At 36.7% G+C, this 21360-nt stretch overlaps 2 protein-coding genes across 3 annotated transcripts; both read right to left on the reverse strand.

Annotated features, from left to right (window-relative positions):
- Positions 1-12194: 12194 nt before the first annotated feature.
- LOC111903858 (E3 ubiquitin-protein ligase CIP8) lies at positions 12195-13529 on the reverse strand. Its single transcript, XM_023899606.3, has one exon. It carries the CDS (start codon positions 13487-13489, stop codon positions 12344-12346), a length of 1146 nt encoding a protein of 381 aa, XP_023755374.1. The 5' UTR covers positions 13490-13529; the 3' UTR covers positions 12195-12343.
- Positions 13530-16639: 3110 nt separating this feature from the next.
- Positions 16640-19957, reverse strand: LOC111903859 (uncharacterized). Of its 2 annotated transcripts, none has more exons than XM_023899607.3 (2): positions 19664-19957; positions 16640-19025 (listed from the first exon to the last, which is right to left on the reverse strand). In XM_023899607.3, exon 2 carries the CDS (start codon positions 18968-18970, stop codon positions 16934-16936), a length of 2037 nt encoding a protein of 678 aa, XP_023755375.1. In that variant the 5' UTR covers positions 18971-19025; positions 19664-19957; the 3' UTR covers positions 16640-16933. The 2 variants fall into 2 exon arrangements, with proteins under 2 accessions (XP_023755375.1, XP_052623192.1); XM_052767232.1 differs by lacking the exon at positions 19664-19957 and adding an exon at positions 19273-19630.
- Positions 19958-21360: the final 1403 nt, after the last annotated feature.

Raw genomic sequence — 21360 nt, forward strand, 5'->3', positions numbered from 1 at the left:
CCCTTTTGAGTTGTTGTATAGGAGGAGGTGTCGGACCCCCTCCCCCCCATTTGCCGGGGAGAGGTAGCGCATGGACCCGAGAGTCCTTGCGAGCAGATCCAGAACATGTGCGATACATGGAGTAGTGGCAAGGTTGACAAGTGGATTTCCTTGGGTAAGGAAAGAGAAAGGTATGTAACCCCGAGAGGGAGTGTTGGTTCACGGAAGTGAAAGCAGTAGTGAGAATGGATGATTTGGAGTATGGTGGTTGAACACTGTGTCTGTGCCAGTGGTATGGAAGCACATCCGGGTTGGGTGTCTGTTGAGGTTGCGGAAGAATCTCCAGTGGTTTAAAACCAGAGGAGTTCGGAAGGAGATACAAGGATAGAGCCTTGGATGTAAGTATGGTTGTGATCTGGAGGTTGTGTTTATAGTGGTAATTCATCTTGGGGATGTCTGATGATATCGTCAGTGTGTCGGGTTTTTCCAAACCGAGGATGTAGAGCAGGCTCAGCATGTGTATGCGATTTCGATGGAGAGCTCATGGGAGTTGCTCAAGGGCTGCAGGGTGTGTCATCCTGTCAGCACGGAAGGAAAAGAGTTAGATTCCGAAAGGAAGCGGGATAAGTCCCAGCAGTCGGCATCGGGTCAGGATCCGGTGGTTCAGGGTGATATCTAGCTTGGTAAGGGCTTAATGATTGTTGTGATTTGGAGTGATGAAAGTATCATCGGGTGATCATTTGGCTAATAAGGGTTGTAATCAGAGAAAGAAGCCGATGGTCGGCTTGATTCGATTGCCGCGACTCTGTGAGAAGGAGACAGACCTTATAGGGGTTTGGTAACAATGTTTGAAGGAACCTGGTCTGGTTAATGCTAGGAGGTGCACTGCGAGAGTAGTTCTGGAGTTGTGTGCCGCAGGCTTCGAGGACGAAGCCTAATTTAAGTGGGGGAGAATTGTAACATCCCGAGTTCAGGAGTGCAAGTTTAGGGTTCAAAGTGTAAATGTGAAAGAGCAACTCAGCGAGTCCATGGGAGGACTCGGCGAGTAGGGTCGTGATTCTGGTCGCGTGTTAAGTGGCCTACTCGGCGAGTCAGCGGCTGGACTCGACGAGTTGGTGCTGTGTGGAGAAAACCCTAATTTCGGAGGATGAGCCCTATATAAAGGACATTATACCCTCTCCCCAGCCTCTTTACCCTCTCTTGAAGTCCAGAAAACCCTAGGGAGTGTTTTTGAGTGGTTTGAGAGCATTTGAACCTTGGAGAAGAGATTTTGGAAGAGATCTTGGAGAGTTAAGAGGCTTGGAGCAAGGGGCTTTGCTAGGATTCGTATTTCTCTTCTGTTGGAGTTTCCTTTTGAGGTATTATTTCGTTGCTTGGGCTTTTATTCTTCATTTTGAAGTTTTTGGAAAAGATAGCATGTGGTGTTTTGAGTTGGAGGTTAGATTTGAGGTTGCTACCTCAGATCTGGAATGGAGAAGGTCTAGAGTGCATTAAAGTCCCTGTTCTTGTGTGATTGGTGAAGCCATCTTGTCCCAAACCCTAACCCTAAAGTGTTATATGCTTATATCTCTTTGGATTCGCATAAAGTTTGCCACTTTACGTGATGGATGGGTTGTAGAAGGGAAGATCTATGGTTTGGATCATTTGCATGGCCTGGAAAGCTTCTGTATGGATTAAGATCTAAAGGTACTCGGCGAGTCACAAAGGTGTACTCGGCGAGTTGCTTGAAGATGGGCAGGAACCCGACGAGTTGGAAGAACAACTCGGCGAGTTGGTTGAAGATAGCCTTGGACTCGGCAAGTCTGGTCGTGAGGTCCTAACCTTCTTCTGGTTGAGCCGTGAATCGGTGAGTCAAGGGAGGACTCGGTGAGTTGAGTGCGAGGGGACTCAGAGTTGTGGGACTCGGCGAGTCTTGGGGTGACTCGGCGAGTTGAGTCGCAGATTGGGGAAGTTCTGAGCATGGGGACTCGACGAGTCGACGGGTTGACTCGGCGAGTAGGGTCAACCAGGAGGGTTGACTTTGACTAAGGACTTTGACTTTGACCAAGAGTTGACCAGTTGACTTCCAGGAGTATTTTGGTTGTTATTAGTAATTATTGGTTTCGGTGATTCAGTGGTGGAGTTCGTGACGCTGGTCGGAGCAGCGTGGACTGTTCTTCAGTCAGCAGTAGCAGATGAGTCTTCTCACTATACGTTACCTTGAGTGGTAGTTATGTGTGACCAGAGGGTCTTATGTGCTTACATTGAGTATTATGTTATATGTGATATGCTATGCATTATGTCTTTGTGATTTATGTTATGCGAAGTTTATAGACCGGACCGGAGGGTCCAACGATATAGACGGGCCGGAGGGTCCAACGATACAGACCGGACCGTAGGGTCCAACGATACGGAACTGGAGGGTTCCGCTGAGACACACCGACCGGAGGATCGTATTGTAGCCTTGAGTGGCGTATGTGTTGTATGTGGTATTTTGGGGAACTCACTAAGCTTCGTGCTTAAAGTGTTTTGTGTTATGTGTTTCAGGTTTCCTCAGGATCACGGGACGGCATCGGCTCGATTGTACACACCAGAGGAAGCGGTTGTTTTGAAGATCATGGTTTATTAATTGATTGAACAAAAGAGTCATGTATTGTAATTTAAACAAAATTGGATTTTTATGAAAAGTGTTAAGGAGAAAAGTAATTTTAAATGAAAATTTTGTTTTGAAAAATTTCGGCATTACATGTGGATCTGGACATTTCATCTCCTTCACAGCCTCCCGAAGGTATAAAGTTATGAACTTGAAGAACACTTCACTATATCTTATTAGTTCTAAGGTTCTTGTGCATTTTAGTCCCATAATCTTTGTCTAGTTGAGTATGAGCTACTCCAGACCTTATGAGTAGCCTTTTCAGATGCTTTAAAGTGCATGGAGTCATAAAAATGTGATCTTGCTCCTTTCCATTCATCCATGCATGAGTATTAGGGCTTAGAATCTTGTGATTCGTTAGCGGTTTTAGATTTGGACATTTTCTAGTCATCAAAGTCATAGAGTTGGAAACTTTATGATTATGGAGGTTATTTGGGGTTAGATATGATATTTGGATGTAAGGACTTAAGGGAATAAGCACTTAATAAGGATATTGGGATCTGACTGAGTATGTAGGGCGTGCCATAAGAGTACGCACCGCGTACTGGATTGAAGCCCCGTAATTTGGGCAGGAACTCTCTATGCCATGCGTAGAGATGGAGTACGTAGGGCGCACTCAACCTGACTTGGAACTTTGACTTTTGACTTTTGACCATTGACTGTTGACTTTTACCAATTTTGACTTTAGGTCATTCTAGATAAACTGAATAGTAGAATGAGATTGGGTCTCGGTTTATTGTATAGGTGACAAGTAGAGTCAGTATTCAGAGCAACAATCAGTTTAGTTATCTTTTAGACTGTGAGGTGAGTTTCATGGGTCGAAGGCATGATGACCGAATCATTCGTTATGTTATGTACTTTGATGTAGAATCATTCTTTGATTATTTGTTATTTGCACATGTCGACATATTTGGATGGTTGGGTTGAGGTAGGAAGCCAACAAACCCGCATGGTTGGGTTAAGCTACTACTTTGTGCGGGGGACCAATAAACTTAGATGGTTGGGTTGAGACTCTATGTCAATAAACCTAGATGGTTGGGTTGACACTCTATGTCAACAAACCCGGATGGTTGGGTTGAGGCTATGGCCAACAATCCCTATATGCATGCACTGTATTTCCAATGTGTTGGGTATTTTGGGAAACTCACTAAGCTTGGGCTTACAGTTGTGGATTTCTTGTTTCGTGTACTTAAGATGATCGGGGAAAGGCGAAGCCTTGATCGTACACATCCTCTGCAGTTTTATTTCCGTCTGTTTTGGATACTCTGATTTTTTGGGGTATTGGCATTTGACACTTATGTTTGTGACTTGGGTTTTATGAAAACAATGATTTTATTTAAATGAAATTTGAAAAATTTTATCGTGGTTTTTGGGATGTTACATCAAGGACTTGAGTTGTAATTGTTCAATAGTTGAACAATAGAAGGATTACAGATCCTGCCTAGGGGGAATGAAATTTAAGAGCCTCCTAAGGTTCTAGAATGTCCCATGTGGATAATAAAGAAACTAGATAAAGCTAGATTTGAAATAATATTATTTTATTTCAAATTAGGGTTTCTAGGGTTTTCCTATCAGCTATAAATAAGACCTCTTGGGTTCCTCATTTTCATCTAATCATACACTCATACAAGAATAGCCAAAAAAAATTCTCATATCTCCTTTCTCTTCTCAACTCATCCATTGCTAGGGTTTGGGTACAAACCATTAGAGACATCTTGGTGTTGGCTTTCCAAGCAAATTAAAGAAAGGAATTCTTGATTATTTACAATTATAATCAAAGAGGTATGTAAACCCTAATCCTTGTAATGTCGATTATATTAGGCTTGCCTTAGGGTTTATGATGTTCAATTGTTTATTGCTTTCAATAGAGAAAACTTAGATCCAAAGTAGGTTGCAAGTGAACTTAAGGGTTAAGTTGTTTTAGCCACATGTATGAATTATAACCTATAAAACCTATCACTATCATGGCCACATTCACAATGGTATGCATGACTCTCTTTTTGATGTTTATCAAATGTCGAATCTGCAAAGGAACTATAGGATTCACTGGAATTCAATGGCTAAAGATGTTTCTTGTAAGAGGTTTTTAGTCAATAACTCCACGAGTTACAAGATGGTTGATTCCAGACTTGTATTGGAACAATTCCATGAAATGTTAAGGATTCTGGGACAGTTTGTTCAACACAATCTAAAAATGGATGAAGCAATTTTTATGGTTGTTATCATTGACAAACTGCCTCCTTCCTGGAAAGAGTTTAAACATACTCTGAAACATAACAAGGAAGAGTTAACTTTGGTTCAAATTGGAAGTCACTTAAGGATTGAAAAGTCTTTGAGGATTCAAAAACTTGACGACAATCCTAAGGGTAAGAACCAAGTTGGCTCTTCTTCTGTGAATTTGGTGGAAGGTGATGGATCAAAGAATTCCAACAAGTCTGGAGGCAAAAGAAAGTACAAAGGAAATGATGATAAATTTTCCAACTAAAAGGCAAAATTGGTGTTTTGGAACTATAACAAACCTGTTCATTTCAAGAAGGATTTTCGTCTTCGTAAAGTGAAGAAAGATGTTGGTCGAAGTAGGTCTAAGGATCTAGAAAAGCAACAAGGTCACAATTCTGATTTAGTGCAAAATTCTAATTATGTTCAGAATTCTGTTTTTGTAATTTCTGATGCATTTTGTATGAAAGATGATGATGTTGCTTGGTGGGTTAATTTTGGTGCAACAAGTTATGTTTGCAAGGATCTTTGTTGTTTTTAAAAAATGTCAACTAATTGAAGATGGATATGTTATGAAGATGGGAAACATTGCAACTAAACCAATCAAAAGATTAGGATGTGTTCTACTTAATTTTACTTCTAGAAAAATTGTATGTTTAGACATTGTGTTTTATGTACCACATATTCGAAAGAATCTCTTATCTGAAATTGTTTTAAATAAGTGTGGCTACAAACAAGCTTTGCAAGCCTAACCATACCATTACATATATAACCAAATCCAAAAAAGTACCATGAAATGTTAAGTATATCTTGTCAAGACATGGTTATTTTTTGGATTTGGTTATATATGTAATGGTATGGTTAGTCTTAATTTATATTATCCTTCTTATGATAATTCAGTTTGCATGACATCAACTAGTATTAGCAATAACTTAAATAAATCAGTTTTATGGCATGCTAGACTAGGACATGTCCATTTTAAAAGATTAAAAGATATGTCTAAAATTAGTTTAATACTTGATTTTAACATGAATAATGAAAGGTGTAAAACTTGCATGTTAACAAAAATCACTAGACAACCTTTTAAGGATGTTAATAGAGAAAGCAAGGTGTTGGAACTCATACATAGTGATTTATGTGACTTTCATCCAACACCTTCCGTAGGAAACGAAAAAGTATGTCATTATTTTATTGACGATGCATCTAGATATTGTTATGACTAATTGTTATATTCAAAAGTTGAAGCTCTTGATAAATTCAAAATTTATAAACAAGTAGAGTTACATAAAAATGAATTAATAAATGTATTGCAAAATGAAAGAGGAGGTGAGTATTATGATCTAATTTGTTTCGATTCTACTGGAATAATACATCAACCCACGGCTCCTTATACACCATAGAAAAATGGTGTGGGTGAAAGGCAGAATATGACTTTAAAGGAAACAGTTAATTCCATGTTGTCCTATTTTGGTTTGAGCGAAGGATTTTGGGGTGAGGCTATGTTAACTGCCTACTATATACTGAATAGAACTCCAAATAAAAGGAGTAAGAATACTCATTATAAGCTTTGGTATAAAAAGGTGCCAAATTTGAGTTATCTCAAAGTTTGGGGTTCTAGGGTTGTTGTAAGGCTCACTGAACCCAAAAGAAAAAACTTGGGTGAGAAAGGTATCAGTTGTATTTTCATTGGGTATGTTGAGTGTTCCAAATCACATAGACTCTATGTTATACAATCTAACAGCAATGTGTTTGTGAACACTGTTATAGAGTCAAAATATGTTATCTTTGATGAAGAGAGATTTACATCTATACCTAGACCAAGGGACATGATTCAAAAATCTTCCAACAAGAACTCAACTCAAGCTAAATATGTATCTGGTGGTACAGATACTGTACCTTGACCATCTGAACCAAGGAAAAGTACTAGAGCTAGAAAAGTTAAGTCTTTTGGGTCTGATTTTCAACTTTATTTGGTTGAAGGAACAAGAGATGAAATTGTGTCTCAACATAAATATTGTTATATTGTTGAGGAGGATCCAGAGACTTTTGGTGAAGTTATCGCTTCTACGGATGTTCATTCTGGAAAGAAGCAATTCATGATGAGATTGATTCTATCATGCATAACAATACTTGGGTATTGGCTTATTCGCCTCCTATATGCAAAGCATTAGGATGTAAATGGATCCTCAAAATAAAGATGAAGTGGATGACACCATAGATAAGTACAAAGCAATATTGGTTATCCAATGCTTTAGGCAAAAAGAAGGTATTGACTTATTTCATACTTATGCTCCTATTACTGGGATTTCCATTATGAGATTATTGTTAGATCTTGAAGCTACAAATAATCTTGTGATTCACCAAATGGATATGAGAACTGCATTTTTGAATGGTAAATTAGATGAGGAGATTTACACGAAACAACCTGTAGGGTTTGTGATGCCTGGAAATGAAAACAATGTGTGCAAGTTGAAGAAACCATTGTATGGTCTAAAACAAGCACCAAAACAATGGCATCAAAAGCATGATCATGTGGTCTTATTTAATGGATTTGCATTAAACCAAGCTGGAAAGTGTGTATATAGCAAATTTGATACTTCTGGTAAAGGAGTTAAAATTTTCCTATATGCAGATGATAGGTTGATTTTTGGTATTGATCAAGATGAAGTTAATAAAACCAAGAAATTTCTATAATCTAATTTTGATATGAAAGACCTGGGAGGCTGAGGTGATTCTTGGTATAAGGATCAAACAAGGAAACATTGGAGTTTTACTTTCTCAATCTCATTACATTAAGAGGATATTGAAAAAGTTTAACTTTGAAAATTATTCTCATGCTAGTACTCCTATAGATCCTAATCTTAAGCTTCTGCCTAATAAGGGATCTCTCAGTGTCTCAACTTGAATACATAAGATCTATTGGATGTCTTATGTACGCTATGATTAGCACTAGACCAGATATATCATATGTTGTAGGAAAGCTTAGTAGGTATACTAGCAATCCAAGTTCACATCATTGGCAAGCTTTAAATCGAGTATTCAAGTACTTGAAAGGAACCATGGATTATGGTTTGACATACAATGGGTTTCCTTCTGTTTTAGAAGGTTATTCAGATGACAGTTGGATTACCAATTTAGAGGACCACTCATCTACAAGTGGTTGGGTATTCCTTTTTGAAAGAGATGCCATTTCTTGGGCATCCAAGAAACAAAGTTGTAATACAAACTCAACCATGAAGTCTGAATTTTTAGCATTGGTTGTTGTTGGTAAGGAAGTTGAGCGGCTAAGGGATTTGATTTATGAAATTTAATTATGGCCCAAACCGATATCTACCATTTCTATCAGGTGTGATAGTGTTGCAACCTTGGCTAAGGCTTATAGTCAAGTATATAATGGGAAATCTAGACATTTAGGTGTTAGACATAGCATGATTCATTAACTCATCATGAATGGTGTGATATTTTTTGAGCTTGTAAGACCTCGGTTGAATTTAGTCGATCATCTAACTAAAAGGTTATCTAGAGATCTTGTGTACAAGGCGGCTATGGGGATGATTTTAAAGTCCACCTGGAATCTTTCATATTAAGATACCCAATTCCCATATAATGTAGTATTAGATGTTGCATTCAATGTAGAAAGCTTGATATTGGAAGATTTGAACACATTATTAACATCATCCGAAGGTATATGTTCAGTACTACAAGTAAAGGAGATTCAAAATATATTTCTTAATAGTTCTTTTGAAAAATTGCATTTGCAGGTGGAAGAATAAAAGAAATACCTATATAAGCATGAAGTTTAACCGCTTCAATAAATTTGGGACTTAGCTTTGATATGTTTATTGAAGGATAGTACACCCGCTAGTAGAATATAATGTCAAGTTAGAACATATGAGTATGTAAATGGTTGTGTGTATTATCTTCATGTATTCACTATAAATAGAAAGGGTTCAACCCTTAGTGACACCCAAATATTCGATATTTGGAATGAGTAATATACTAATGTGAAATTCAATCGTCACGATATTTCATTTATGCATCAGTTTGTTGTTGTTATAATTTTACTTTAAGTTTATCAATATTACACTTAGATGGAGGAGGTTTGTTGATGATTTGTATCACTAATATTATTTAAGTGTAATGGGATTTATTTGTTGACTAACGCAATCTTGATGAATATTAAACAAGTAAGGGTGGTGCAAAGTGCACACTTGTTTGAGTTTATTCAAGATTCAAAGTACACTGTTTTTTAGTGCAGAAGCCTATGAACTGACAGGGTCTAGGGGCAGCGCCCTTGGTACAAGGTCCAAGGGGTGGCAACCTCTAGTGGGGTCCAAAGGGCAGAGCCCCTGGATTGGGTCAAATTTGAGAAAATAAAGTTGATTGACCTTTATTTAAAACCCGAATTTAGTGGCAGTTTCATGATAGTTTTTTAAGGTTGTGAATAAATCATATTTCATCATTCTTTGTTCTGCTCTCATAACTTAGTTTTATCCATATGTAAAACCCGAAAAATAGACCTAATTGACCATTATGTAAAGTATACCTAATTGACCCTTATGTAAAACCCGAAAATAGACCTGATTAACCCTATATGCCCATTTTTTTTGCCATTTTTATGGTACACAAAATAAATCATACCTCATCATTCTTTGTTCTTCTCTCATAACTGAGTTTTATCCAATTAAATATTTCAAGATTACCATCAAAATACTTTGATCTGAACATGTAATTCATGACTCTCAATTTTCTAAGTATTCTAAACCCCCCGATTTTCTAACATTTTGGTCCCTAGTTGTTAACATTAATATATTCTTTTAGTATAACTTTCAAAATTTTGATATAACTCATTTATATGGTTTCCAAAAATTACACACTTTGTTCCTGAAATAACATGTTAAGCTTTTTCTGATAAGTAGATGTAAAATGACAAGTGTACCTCACTTGTCTTATCATATTTCATATTTTAGTTTTTATTTATATTATTTTTTTGAGTAAGTTGGCGACCGCTAACGCCCCCACCACAAAACAAAACAATAAAATAAAAAGAAAATCTTAAACTCGCCCTCACTCCACTAACCATCATCTATTGTCACCACTACTCCTTCGACATACACCAACCCCCACCATCACTTTTATTTATATTTCAGTTTTCATCACGACTATCATCAATCACCACCATCACCATCATCATTGTCACCGATCATCACCACAACTAATACTATAACACCACCAAATTGAAATCTTTAAGCAAAAACTAAAACCAAATTATATCCTAACTCAAATATGGTGACTTTTAGCATCTTTTCCATCTCATTGATCAACTCAACCACACAACATCATTTACAAATTGGACCCTAGAAGCCACATTTGAAGAAAGTTATTCACGCATTCTCATCACCACTCAACATATATTTTTTCATGAACGGAACCGGTACATACTATAACAAATGGTACACACTATAACAAATGACACCCAACTCAAAAAAGGAATGAAACGATCGAAATAAATTTGAACAAGATCTTAAATGTAAAATAATTACCAATACCCAACTAAAATAACTTTTCTTGTAACCGAATAAAAACATATGGCCACGGTAAATCAAAAAATCGCAGGAAAAACAACCCAAAATAAGAAAATGGTAGGGAAGGAGTAGCATTTGGCCTGAGTTACAAGATAGTAGAGACAAAAAGGGTGGCGATAGCGATGTGTCGATGCTGGTGAGGCGAATTGTACCTTGGGTGGTGGTGGTCGTGGCGGTTGCAACGATGATAGAGAAGGTAACCTGTGGTGGCAGAGGTGGGACTTCCGGTGACGAGGGAGTAACATTGGGTTATCAACAAGGTTCTAAAAAGTTCGTCATGGCGTGCCACGACTCCAAGGCTTGCACCTGCCGCCAATCTTTGTCAAAACGCCGCCTTAACTCATATATGTGTATAAAAATGAATAATAATTGAAAATACATATAAAAATATTAATTATATGGAAAATTGTCGCCTTAAGTCACGTCTTACAAACGTTGTGACTCGTCAAGGCTCGGAAAAGCTTGAGGCTTGACATTACCGCCAAGTCACGCCTTACGTTATTTAGAACCTTGGTTATCAATGAGATTCCGACAAGTTGAAGGGAGGGAAGAGATGTGGCTAATAAGAAAGCGACATCCCTCAAAGCTTTTAGGGCTTCCTTAATTTAATTTACAGAAATAATACCTAGAATTTATTAATATGTTAAAATATCAAAAAATAATAAATATTGGTATAATGGTATTTTTACATACGTATAACACATGGAAAACCTCATGGACCATGCATATAACTTTTGAAAACCATACATGGAACATGCATATAAATTTTTGAAACAAATTCAAATGCAGGACTAAAACGGCAAATGGTATAAACCACAATGACCAAAACTGTAAATTACTTAACCAAGAAAACTAAAAGTAAGTCATAAAAACCGACACCGAACATCCTTCGTAAAATGACTAAAAAAAATAAAAAAATAAAAAAATAAAAAAATAAAAAATAAAAAACACAACAACAACAACAATCCAGAACATATTTTTTCATATTTGTCGTGTTGTTACCTAGATATTGGATAATATTTCTAAGCTTATCCAAAAATTAGTGGTTTTTTAACACAACCTAAAATTGGATGGTTAAACAAAAAAAAACGATAAAATATAGTGTTTTTTATAGCTTGTAAGAAGCTCACAATATTTTCTACCAATACCAGACGTGTTGTTACATATATATTGGATAATATTTCTAAGCTTGCAAACACGACTATTCTACCTTTGAGAAAATATACAAACGATTTCCATGGTGGATAGCTTATTTTATATTTCTTAATGCTTATGCAGAAGAGAGAAGAGGAAGGTTTGCCAAAAAGTTTCTGATAGTCAAATAAAGGAAGTTGGTGGAAATCTCATTTGTATTTGACTTGGTGACATGCAATTTTATACTTTGTACAAACACATTCATTCTCATACTTGTACCAATTTAGTTATACCTTGTTGTGTCAACTAGCTTCTTGAATCTTGATGCCAATAAGCAACACCATCAACTGCAAAACTCACACCATGATCAGAAAGCTCTTTGCATCATGATCATGTCCATAAATCACAAATCCAATATGAATATAAGTAGGAAGAAGAAACTACCTGTGATATCATGTAAAGTTAAAGAAAAGATAGTCAAAGATGATCCTCATCATGTTCACCATGTTTGGCAATGAACATTCAATCCATTCCAGCTTTATTACAAACCCATAAAAGAGTATAGAAAACAAAGAACTAAGAACCCATGTGATGTTGTGAGATCAATCAGACAATGACTAAATTAAGTATACATCAAAAGAAAAACAGAAGACAAATCCAATGTTCAAATTGAGTAAATATGTATGTACAACAGGAAGATCACAATAAATTAACATCGGTTTATATAAGAGCAATGAAAAACCAACACCAAAGTTATCAAGTACAACATCAATGACAAATGCATACATACCACTTCTTAATCACCACCACCACCGGAGCTTGAAGAACAACCATGATCAATTGATGTATCAGTCATGGTGACTGATCTCTTTTTTCTGTCTTCTTCGTACTCAGGATCATCTGTAGGCAACTCATACCTACAAACAGGACAAGTATTCCTCGAACCCAACCATGGCACTATACAGTCTCCATGATACATATGTCCACACCCTAGTTGCTTAGCGATCTTGTCTTCGTTATTGAACACTCTGTCTTTACAAATCGCGCAGATTTCCATGTTAGTTGAATTCACATCGACTGTTTGTAGGCTCTCGATCGCTAATTTGCCGGCAGGCGGCGCGCCTCTCCTCCCACCGCTATCACTCTCTGCGAGATTTTGCAATAAAGCTTCGTATCCAGCTGCGTCGACGTAGTCTCCAGGATTGCCTATGTAACCATCGTCATCTCCGGGGACTTGTAGCCTGAATTCGATAGACTGGTCCTCGAGTCCCATTAGGATCTCTGCCCAATCCAGAATCCGGTTACGACGGTTTGCAGCTCGGCTCGCGAAGTCGCGGAGGCGAAGACGGAGCACGTCACGCCTTTCTCTTCTGACGAAATCCTCATCCGTCTCGTCCTCTTCTTGGTTCCGATTCTCGGTCTCTTCTTCTTCTTCTTCTTCTTCTTGCTCATCGTCGTCGTCGTCGTCTTCATCGTCATAGTAAAATCGAGCCCTATCTTCGTCTACTTGAGGATCCTCCTCTTCTTCGACCTCGTTGACGTCAAGGATACGGTTATCCCATCCATCGAGCTCGATACGGAGATAATCGTTGTCGCCAACGGGATGATCTGCAGGAGGAGGAGGAGGAGGCTCGTCGTCCTCACGCGCCGACTGAGCAATTAACCTGAGCACCTGTAGGAACTCGTTTCCGAAAGCAGGAGTATCTTCATCGCTGACTTGTCGAGCGTGAGAAGGAACTGAGATCGACTCGACAAATCCGTTCTTACACTCGAAACAGATGATATCGGGATCATCGGGTCGGGTTTCGACGGGGACTCGTTTATCGCACTGGTAACACCAGTATTGTGTTGGATCGGGATTATCGGAGCCAGAGTGTGGCGGAGACGACGGTGGTGGCGGCGGCGCAGATGACGGCTGCAACGGTGGTTGGTTTTCGGCCATTACCACCGTGGGAAGTGTGGTGAGATAAGAAAAAGAAATTGGTGGGGGCATTTGGTTTGGTTTTGTATGGTGAGTGGATCCAGATTAACATGAGCCGTCGGATGGTATTTGAGATTGCGACTCATCGGGCGTAATCCAACACTCGATTTAATTCCACTAAACAGGTACAAGACAAGACTACATTTGGTTTTAGCTTTTTTTTTTAATTGATTTTATTTTATTTTATTTTTTAATTATAACATCTATATATTTTTTCATTTTTTTATTTTTATTCCTATTATATTTTGAATATAGTGTTAATTTATTAATATCAATGAAGTTGTTAATTATAATGTTGTTTATTTATTATATTATTGTTTTTCTAAAGTATAAAAAAGAAAATTATTGCATTGTTTTGTCTAAATGAAGTGTCAAATTAGAAAAATGTCAATATTATAATAATTATGGAAATGTCAATATTGTAATTATATTTAATACATCAAGTTCACTCAAATAGGACTTGCAAATATCTGCAAATTTTGAAAAAACATGTGTATATGTATTTTTTTTCCGAGAGAAGATGACATACAGACTTTTTAAATCTGTGATATTCTAAAAAAGTAAAGAAAAAACAGTTTGTAGAAAAAAAAAATCCTAAAGAGCTTTTAGAAAAAACAAACAATATATGAATTGTGCTACTTTTGAAATGCTTCGTTCGGTTATTGAACTTGATATACCTTTGGGATTTTTATAACTTATTTTTTCTTTTAAGGTTTGGCTTTTTGAGGTGGATGATCGTTTTAGTCTAATGACCTTGAAAGTTGATATCAGAAATGCTCACTAGACCATCTCAATCTTAACATATTTATTTTGACATGTATTTAGAAAGAAGATGAAAATAAGATGATGCATGAATATTTAGAAGACCACAAATTTTGTATGGGACTCTTTTTACTTGACTTGTGTTTTGATTGAGATTGTTTTAGCCTCGTAATACTTAAACATACACAATTAACTATTTTAAATATGAATTATGGGACCTTGATCCGCATGACTTTTTATATTCAATATAGCTTTAAAAATGGTAAATTCAATTAGCCCATATAGTGTTTGATATCCATATGTAGCTCTTTCATCTTTGCCCATATATGGATGAGATCTATCACAAGACTTAAGGTGGGTACCAAGGTGTATGTTTCTTTTCTAAGGACATCGTCTTTGTGTTAGAGGCTAGGATTGTAGGATAGGTAGATTCTATAAGAATGAAATCATAAAACAAGGACGTAATTGTAAGAACATATCAAAGTAAATAAGATTTTATTTACATTAGAGAGTAAAGCACTCGATTACAACTGATATAAGAACTCTCTCTCTCTCTCTCTCTCATGAATACAGGGAAGTCGGTTAAACACTAACAAATGAGATCATGACACTTAAGCTAATCATAGCTGTCAAAACAAACTAATACAAACTGTGAAGCCTAAGTACAAAATATACGAACACCAACATACGAAACCTAACATAGCATTTTGCATTTACACATGAAGACTAAAACATACAAATTAGCTACGAAATCCCTTTCGCATAAGTACTCAAACACAATATCTTCCATTCTGCGAGACCCATTGGATGCTATGTTGGATAACTATAACTAGAAGTCGTTGTTGGAAGAAAATAGGCTTATGACCAACATATTTAAAACAAATTATCTATGGTGTAAATACATTGAGAACAAAATGCAGAAGTGGTATAATTGTGTACAGGTGAGCATGTCTTGGGCTTAAAGGAGAGTTTCATGTACTTAAGTCTATGATCGATACAAATCCATACTGAAGGGGATGATGAAGATGTTATCTAGCGTATAAAAATGGGATTTTTAAAGTAGAGAGCAACTACATGAGCTTTGTGTAACAAGAAGATCCTATGGAAACTTAAGGAACATTTATATAGCACGGGTGTAAGGGCTCCTATGTTGTATTTGTATGAATGTCGGTCAATTAAAAATAAGCACATTATGAAGGAGGATGTGGAAATAATGATGTTGATGGACATATTGTAGAACTTTGTTGATCATGGAGCTAAGTACAACAATAAAAAAAATTACTGAGTGGTGTTGATCATTAAGAAACCGAAGAACGAAATATTACGATGGTGCAGACTTGTCCATAAAAAATAACCAAGAATTTGTAATTAGGAGGGTGTATGGAATCATTATCAAATGTGTATGGAGGAGAAGATGCGAGAGAAAAGAAGTGGAAAAATAGCATATAGTTACACTTGAAGGAGTTGGCTTTTATCGATGACACGACATCATATATGATGGTGTGTAGACTTAGAACAAGGTCCTTGCCCATTCGGTAGTATATGAGTAATCTACGTACTAAATTCTTTTTCCAATGTTTTATGTTTGTCGCTTAGTTTTACTTTTATCATCTTACTTTGTTAGCTCTTTTTTTTCGAAAAATATTGCTAATATCTTCTTTCTGTTTCCACTACATGTGTATGCATACAACATTCACATGTTTACCCTTGTGTCTTATTTACTTTTGATGTTTATGTCCCTAAATGTTTTATTTTCTATCTAGCTACACTACTTCTGTTATTTTGATATGCACAAGACCATTGAGAGCGAGCTAGTGTCGTTTCTTTATATTTCTTTCGTCTTTATTTTTTTCTCTTCTTGTATCGAAGGTCATCGTACAAAAGCAACCTAGAGTGTCTATGTCATACCTATCCCATTTTTAGGCTATGCGGTATACACTATACATTGAGGGCGTGGTGGTGATGTGACACCTCATCAAGGTGTGCACACCACCCCTCAGATGGCTTGGTGGTGATGGTGATGTGGCGGTCAATTGGCATGGAGGGGCTTTAACCACACAATTTTCTTCCTTTTTCTTTGCTCCCTTTCAATTGTGGAGAGGTTATGCTGATGCAGCCACAACACATCGGCATGCATATACCGTTCAACGTGGGGCTCGAGTTTTGTTATTTTTTATGTAGTCATTTTAGAATAAAATAATAAGTGAGAGTCTAAAAATATAAAACTGATTTATATAGGCAAACTCCAAAATTCCCTTTTTGGAGACAAAAGGAAGCTGGCAGCTTAAGATAAAAACGAAGTAAATGTCTAATTATACACAATCTAATTATAGGGAAGGAAACAGAAAATCCTGAAATGGGAGGGTTTCTCGAATTTCCTTTGATATAATACGGAGAAAACGAAACTACAGCTACATGTAACAAAGTCGTATATTCCAAAACCACCCTTCTATCAAATACTCAAAACTTAATAACCAAATAAACGTCTGTAAACCAAAAATAAACCTATTTCCTTTTTCTTTTTAGTCAATTAATCTGATAAAAATAAGAATCACCAACTCCTTCCTCCTTCACTCTTCCGAATAAACAACTCTTCAAGACTCTTTATTTGAGTTGTTGTAATATATTAAAAAAAACAAACCACTACCTCCACGGTGGTTGCTGGTGTTTGTTCACCGGAAAAAAATCCCATCTCCCATCAGGCTCACGCCTTTTCCCTCCAACAATAGACAACCCAGTGTTCAGATCAAAGTTATTCAGTGTTGGACCTGGCGGTGCACCACCAGACCCACCACCTGCCGCCATGTTCACCATGAAAGGCAAAGGCGGCGAAGAGCCGCCCATAATTTGCGGTCCCACTGGGGCCCCTCTTGAATCAACCATATACTGGACGGGCCCACCGGACCCACCAGGCGACCCGTAGAAAAACATTGCGGGCCCTGGTGGAAAACCGTTATAAAAAAGCTGATTGTTGTAATGTGTTTTCGCTATATTGAAATCGACTGTTGGTTTCATAAACCTTCCGGAAGGTTGCGGAAGATTCTGGAAATCTTTGTTTTTCACCTCAACTTTCGTACCAAAAATGGAAATAACAGATTCTTGTGGCTGATGTGTCAAATTCAAATCGATGTTTCTAGAAGGTTGTTTTGACGATGAAGAAGAAGAAACAGACGGACTTTGCCACCAATCCGAACGTGCCACATCAGCAGCTTCATCACCGATAGTGTTGAGATCCAACTGCGGTCTTTCCGGTCTCGTGGGCCCCGCCTCCACAGACGATTCCTCCCCAGAAGGAACATTGTCATTGAGATCGATATCGAGACAATCCGAACGTTGTTGTTTTGAGGAGTTGTTGTGGGGCCCGGATTTTTCACTTTCCGGGACCCGTCTAAATGCACTGGTGGAAGCGGAGCCTTTCCACCCTAGAGTACCCTCGAACTGCAAGGGCGTAATTGGTAATTCCGAAGCTGCGGTTGCTCTGGAAGCAGAAACAACGGACACTGTCGATGAGATCGAGACCGGATTCATATCGTCAACTTCTTCGGAACAAACTTCTTGATTCAGATCGAACCCACCACTGATTCCCTTTCCGGTGTTGAATTCCGATTCCTGAGCCACTTCGGAAACTTGAGACATGGTGATGTCAGGTTTGGAAACAAGGGTTTGGGTTTCGGATTCTTTCGTGGGCTCTTTTGAGCGTGTGACGGGTGGAGTTTCTTCCGGAACTGTGGATTCCGGAGTTTTTGGACCCTCGGAAGTACTACAACTTCGTTCCCTGGAATCATCAACTTCTCTTTCTACTTCATTAGCAACTTGTCTAGCAACCTCTAACGGATCTATGATTCCATAATCTAATTCCAAATCTGATGTCTTCTTGTTCATTGATAATTCAAATAAATGTGAACCATTTTCTTCATTCTCAGCTTCCCTCTCACTTTCTGAATTCGAACACGTTTTTGGGCTTTCAACTTGGTTTGGAGTCTTTAATGACATTGTACTTTGGAAATCCACCATGTCTTCATCCTTATCACCTATTACATCCATCTTTCTAGAAGAATTGTCCACGTCAGCACTTGAAGCTATTTGTTCTAACGGACTCTCTGTTTTTGAATTCACGGTTTCAGACTTTACCAAAAGATTTGTATCGCCAGGTGTCAACTCCTGATTCGTGGGTACTTTGTCCATTGTTGTGGCCTCCTCATTATTTACTATCAATGGCATTGTTTCAAGATTTTCAACATCATTGTCCTGATTTAGCTTCCATTTATCACACAACACTTTAGCTTTTTCACAAATCAAAGAATTACCATGATTAACAAGATTCTGCATGGTTTTGCCTATTCCAGAATCCAATGACTTCTGGTTATCTATCTGCAGCTTCTCAAGTGCTCTCAAGAACTCAACCATTGATTCTTCAAAAAGAATGTTATTAGCATCATTTTTGAGCCATTTATCAATGAAAGATAATCCGTTTAAATCAATAAAAAGATTAAGGCAGTTGTGATCCTCTGTGGCTGCGATAGTGCGTGCTACAGTAGACCACTGTCGGGTTGCTTCATCAAGATTGTTGACTATAAAGTCTTGATCTTTCTGCATTGCTGTGATGAGGTCATTGACTCTTTCAGGAGATGTGAGTCCATTTTTTAGCTCGATTGAGGTAAAGAAGTCTTCTAGTGCCATGATGTAAAAATTACCCTTTCATTGTTCAGAAACCATAAAAAATTTACCCTGTACACTGCAAATATTACAATGTAAAATTAGCAAACGAATGATACTATTTACCATATCACCATATGTAAATGTAATGTATCATGAAGAGTGATTTCTAACTTTCTAATTACTTAGGTCTTTCCAAAAAATCAAAAATTAGAAACAAGAGATACATTGTCTACACAAATTGCAAGTTATAAAGGAAAACCACCATAACCAAGCATGATCTTTAATAGACCTAGATTATAAGTTATAACAAAACACAAAATTACCATATCAACTGATGTTCTTGGAAATCATGCTCAGATTGAATCGCAACTAAATCCACCAAATGTAGTTCAAATAAACCCATGAATACAAAGCACCACAAACCAAAAACAATCAATGATATTATCTTATATCAAAAAAGTTAGCAAGTAAAGACAATCGAAAAAAGGTTCAATAATAACGAACATGTTTGAAAGCATATAAACCCCTAAATAGAAGATTTCAATCTCCGAATTAGGCATTTTGGCGTGTATGAACAGATTATTAACACATATATAGATTCACGTAAACTTTTTTCGAAAAACAGTAATTAATCAAAATTTCCTCTAACGATAAAACCCAAATTTTAAAAACTATAGCAATCAACAAATAATTACACAGAACTGAACGGATTACCTGTTTTGGAATTGAGACCAGGAGAAGCTAGAAACTTTAGAGGGCGATAGCTAGAATAAAACTAAAAAAGCTTCAAAACTTCGTGTCTGTCGCTGGAATACCATGGCGATGATTCTCTCTCCAAAATCTCCTCTTACTCTAGACTATAAAGGGTTAAATTTGAATACTGAAATACCCCTTACAGCATCTGTTCGTCAAATTCTCTCTCTTTCACGAAACCCTAACTTTCTGTGGGTACAGGTGCGGTGGTGTGTTGCCTTTTTCCGGACCAGAGAGAGATGGTGCAAACGTTGCTTTCGTGCAGTGCAGTTGTTTTCTTTCGTTTTCTTAATGAAACAAGTTACAAAAAGAACCCTATATTTTTCGATTTGTACAAACTTAGACCCTTAGTATTTTCCCCATGCAAACCAAACCCAAATTGTGTCCCCTTCAACATGGTTGGGTTCAAAACAAGCAATTGAATAAATGAATTCATTTAGTTGATTTCTATAGTAGGAAAATTATATACTAAGGCACCTAGTTGCACATTTACGACAATCAATCGTCAAATTCGGTTATTGGTTTCTAGTAAAAAAATCGAGCATATTAACATAATAAACTGTATAGATCATATTTAATATTAGATAATTATGTTTTTTATAAGGACATTGTTTCGTCAAAACCATTACCTCATGTTTTTTCTTTTTCATTAATTGTTTTCTCCACATTCTACAAAAGTGTTAGATTGCACCAAACCATTTTATTGGTTTGAATAGTCTGATTGATTTGGTATGTGTAATGTTAAATTGATTTTATTGTTTTTACCAATATGTTATGTTTAAACTGATTAAATCAAATCGTTCATGCAAACGTTGGTAGAATAAAGTATCATGAATTTTAGTTAATCATTTATTACAATGTATTTATTAGGTCATAAGAAACAATGAACCAGTAATCGGTTTGATTTATGATATTATAAACACATTTACTGATATAACCAATACATGATATTCTAAAACTAACCAAATTAAATTGCACATGTATCTAATTCTAATTAGACTCATGATGGTGAGCCTATGATTTTATTTGACGCGCTAGCTGAAGACTAATTTTTAGCTTATACGCTAGCTTATTAATAAGATATCTCAAATAGCTTATCAAAGCAAATTTTCCTTATAAATTACTTTATAAACTATTTTTGTGACATTGTCAAATATTAAACGGCAATAAACTCACAAAATAAGTTAGTTTATGTACCCTAAACACAACCTTAATTACTAATATTTGTTTAAATGCAATGGATATCTTGATAATATTCAAATCCAAAGAATTATCATGGAGATGCTAAAATAATGTTTATCATGATACTGTTAAAGTGGTGCATTTTAATATACAAATTTAAATTACATGTTCAATCTTCAAGGGATACAACTACAAATTCAATCTAAAATTAACAAATTGGATAGTTTGTCTAAAACGTATCAATTGCTTACAAAACGCCAAGAAAGAGTGGATTATTATTTTACCAATATATATTATTAAATAAGGATAAATAAAAGAATTGTCAAATCAACTCAATCCAGCCAGATCCAACCGAAGGATATTAAACTCAAATCCAACCTCCTAATTTATAACATAGGCTTGGCACCTTATTGAAAGAAACATGTCCTTGATGCATATATATTTCCTTTTCTAGAGTACTCCTAGTATCAATGTGA

Source organism: Lactuca sativa, chromosome 9, assembly GCF_002870075.4.
Source record: "Lactuca sativa cultivar Salinas chromosome 9, Lsat_Salinas_v11, whole genome shotgun sequence".
NCBI classification, from domain to species: domain Eukaryota; kingdom Viridiplantae; phylum Streptophyta; class Magnoliopsida; order Asterales; family Asteraceae; genus Lactuca; species Lactuca sativa.

Excerpts from the sequence above, each read along its gene's own strand:
- LOC111903858 (XM_023899606.3), bottom strand. The coding sequence starts at position 13,489 with ATGGCCGAAAACCAACCACCGTTGCAGCCGTCATCTGCGCCGCCGCCA.
- LOC111903859 (XM_023899607.3), bottom strand. The coding sequence starts at position 18,970 with ATGGCACTAGAAGACTTCTTTACCTCAATCGAGCTAAAAAATGGACTC.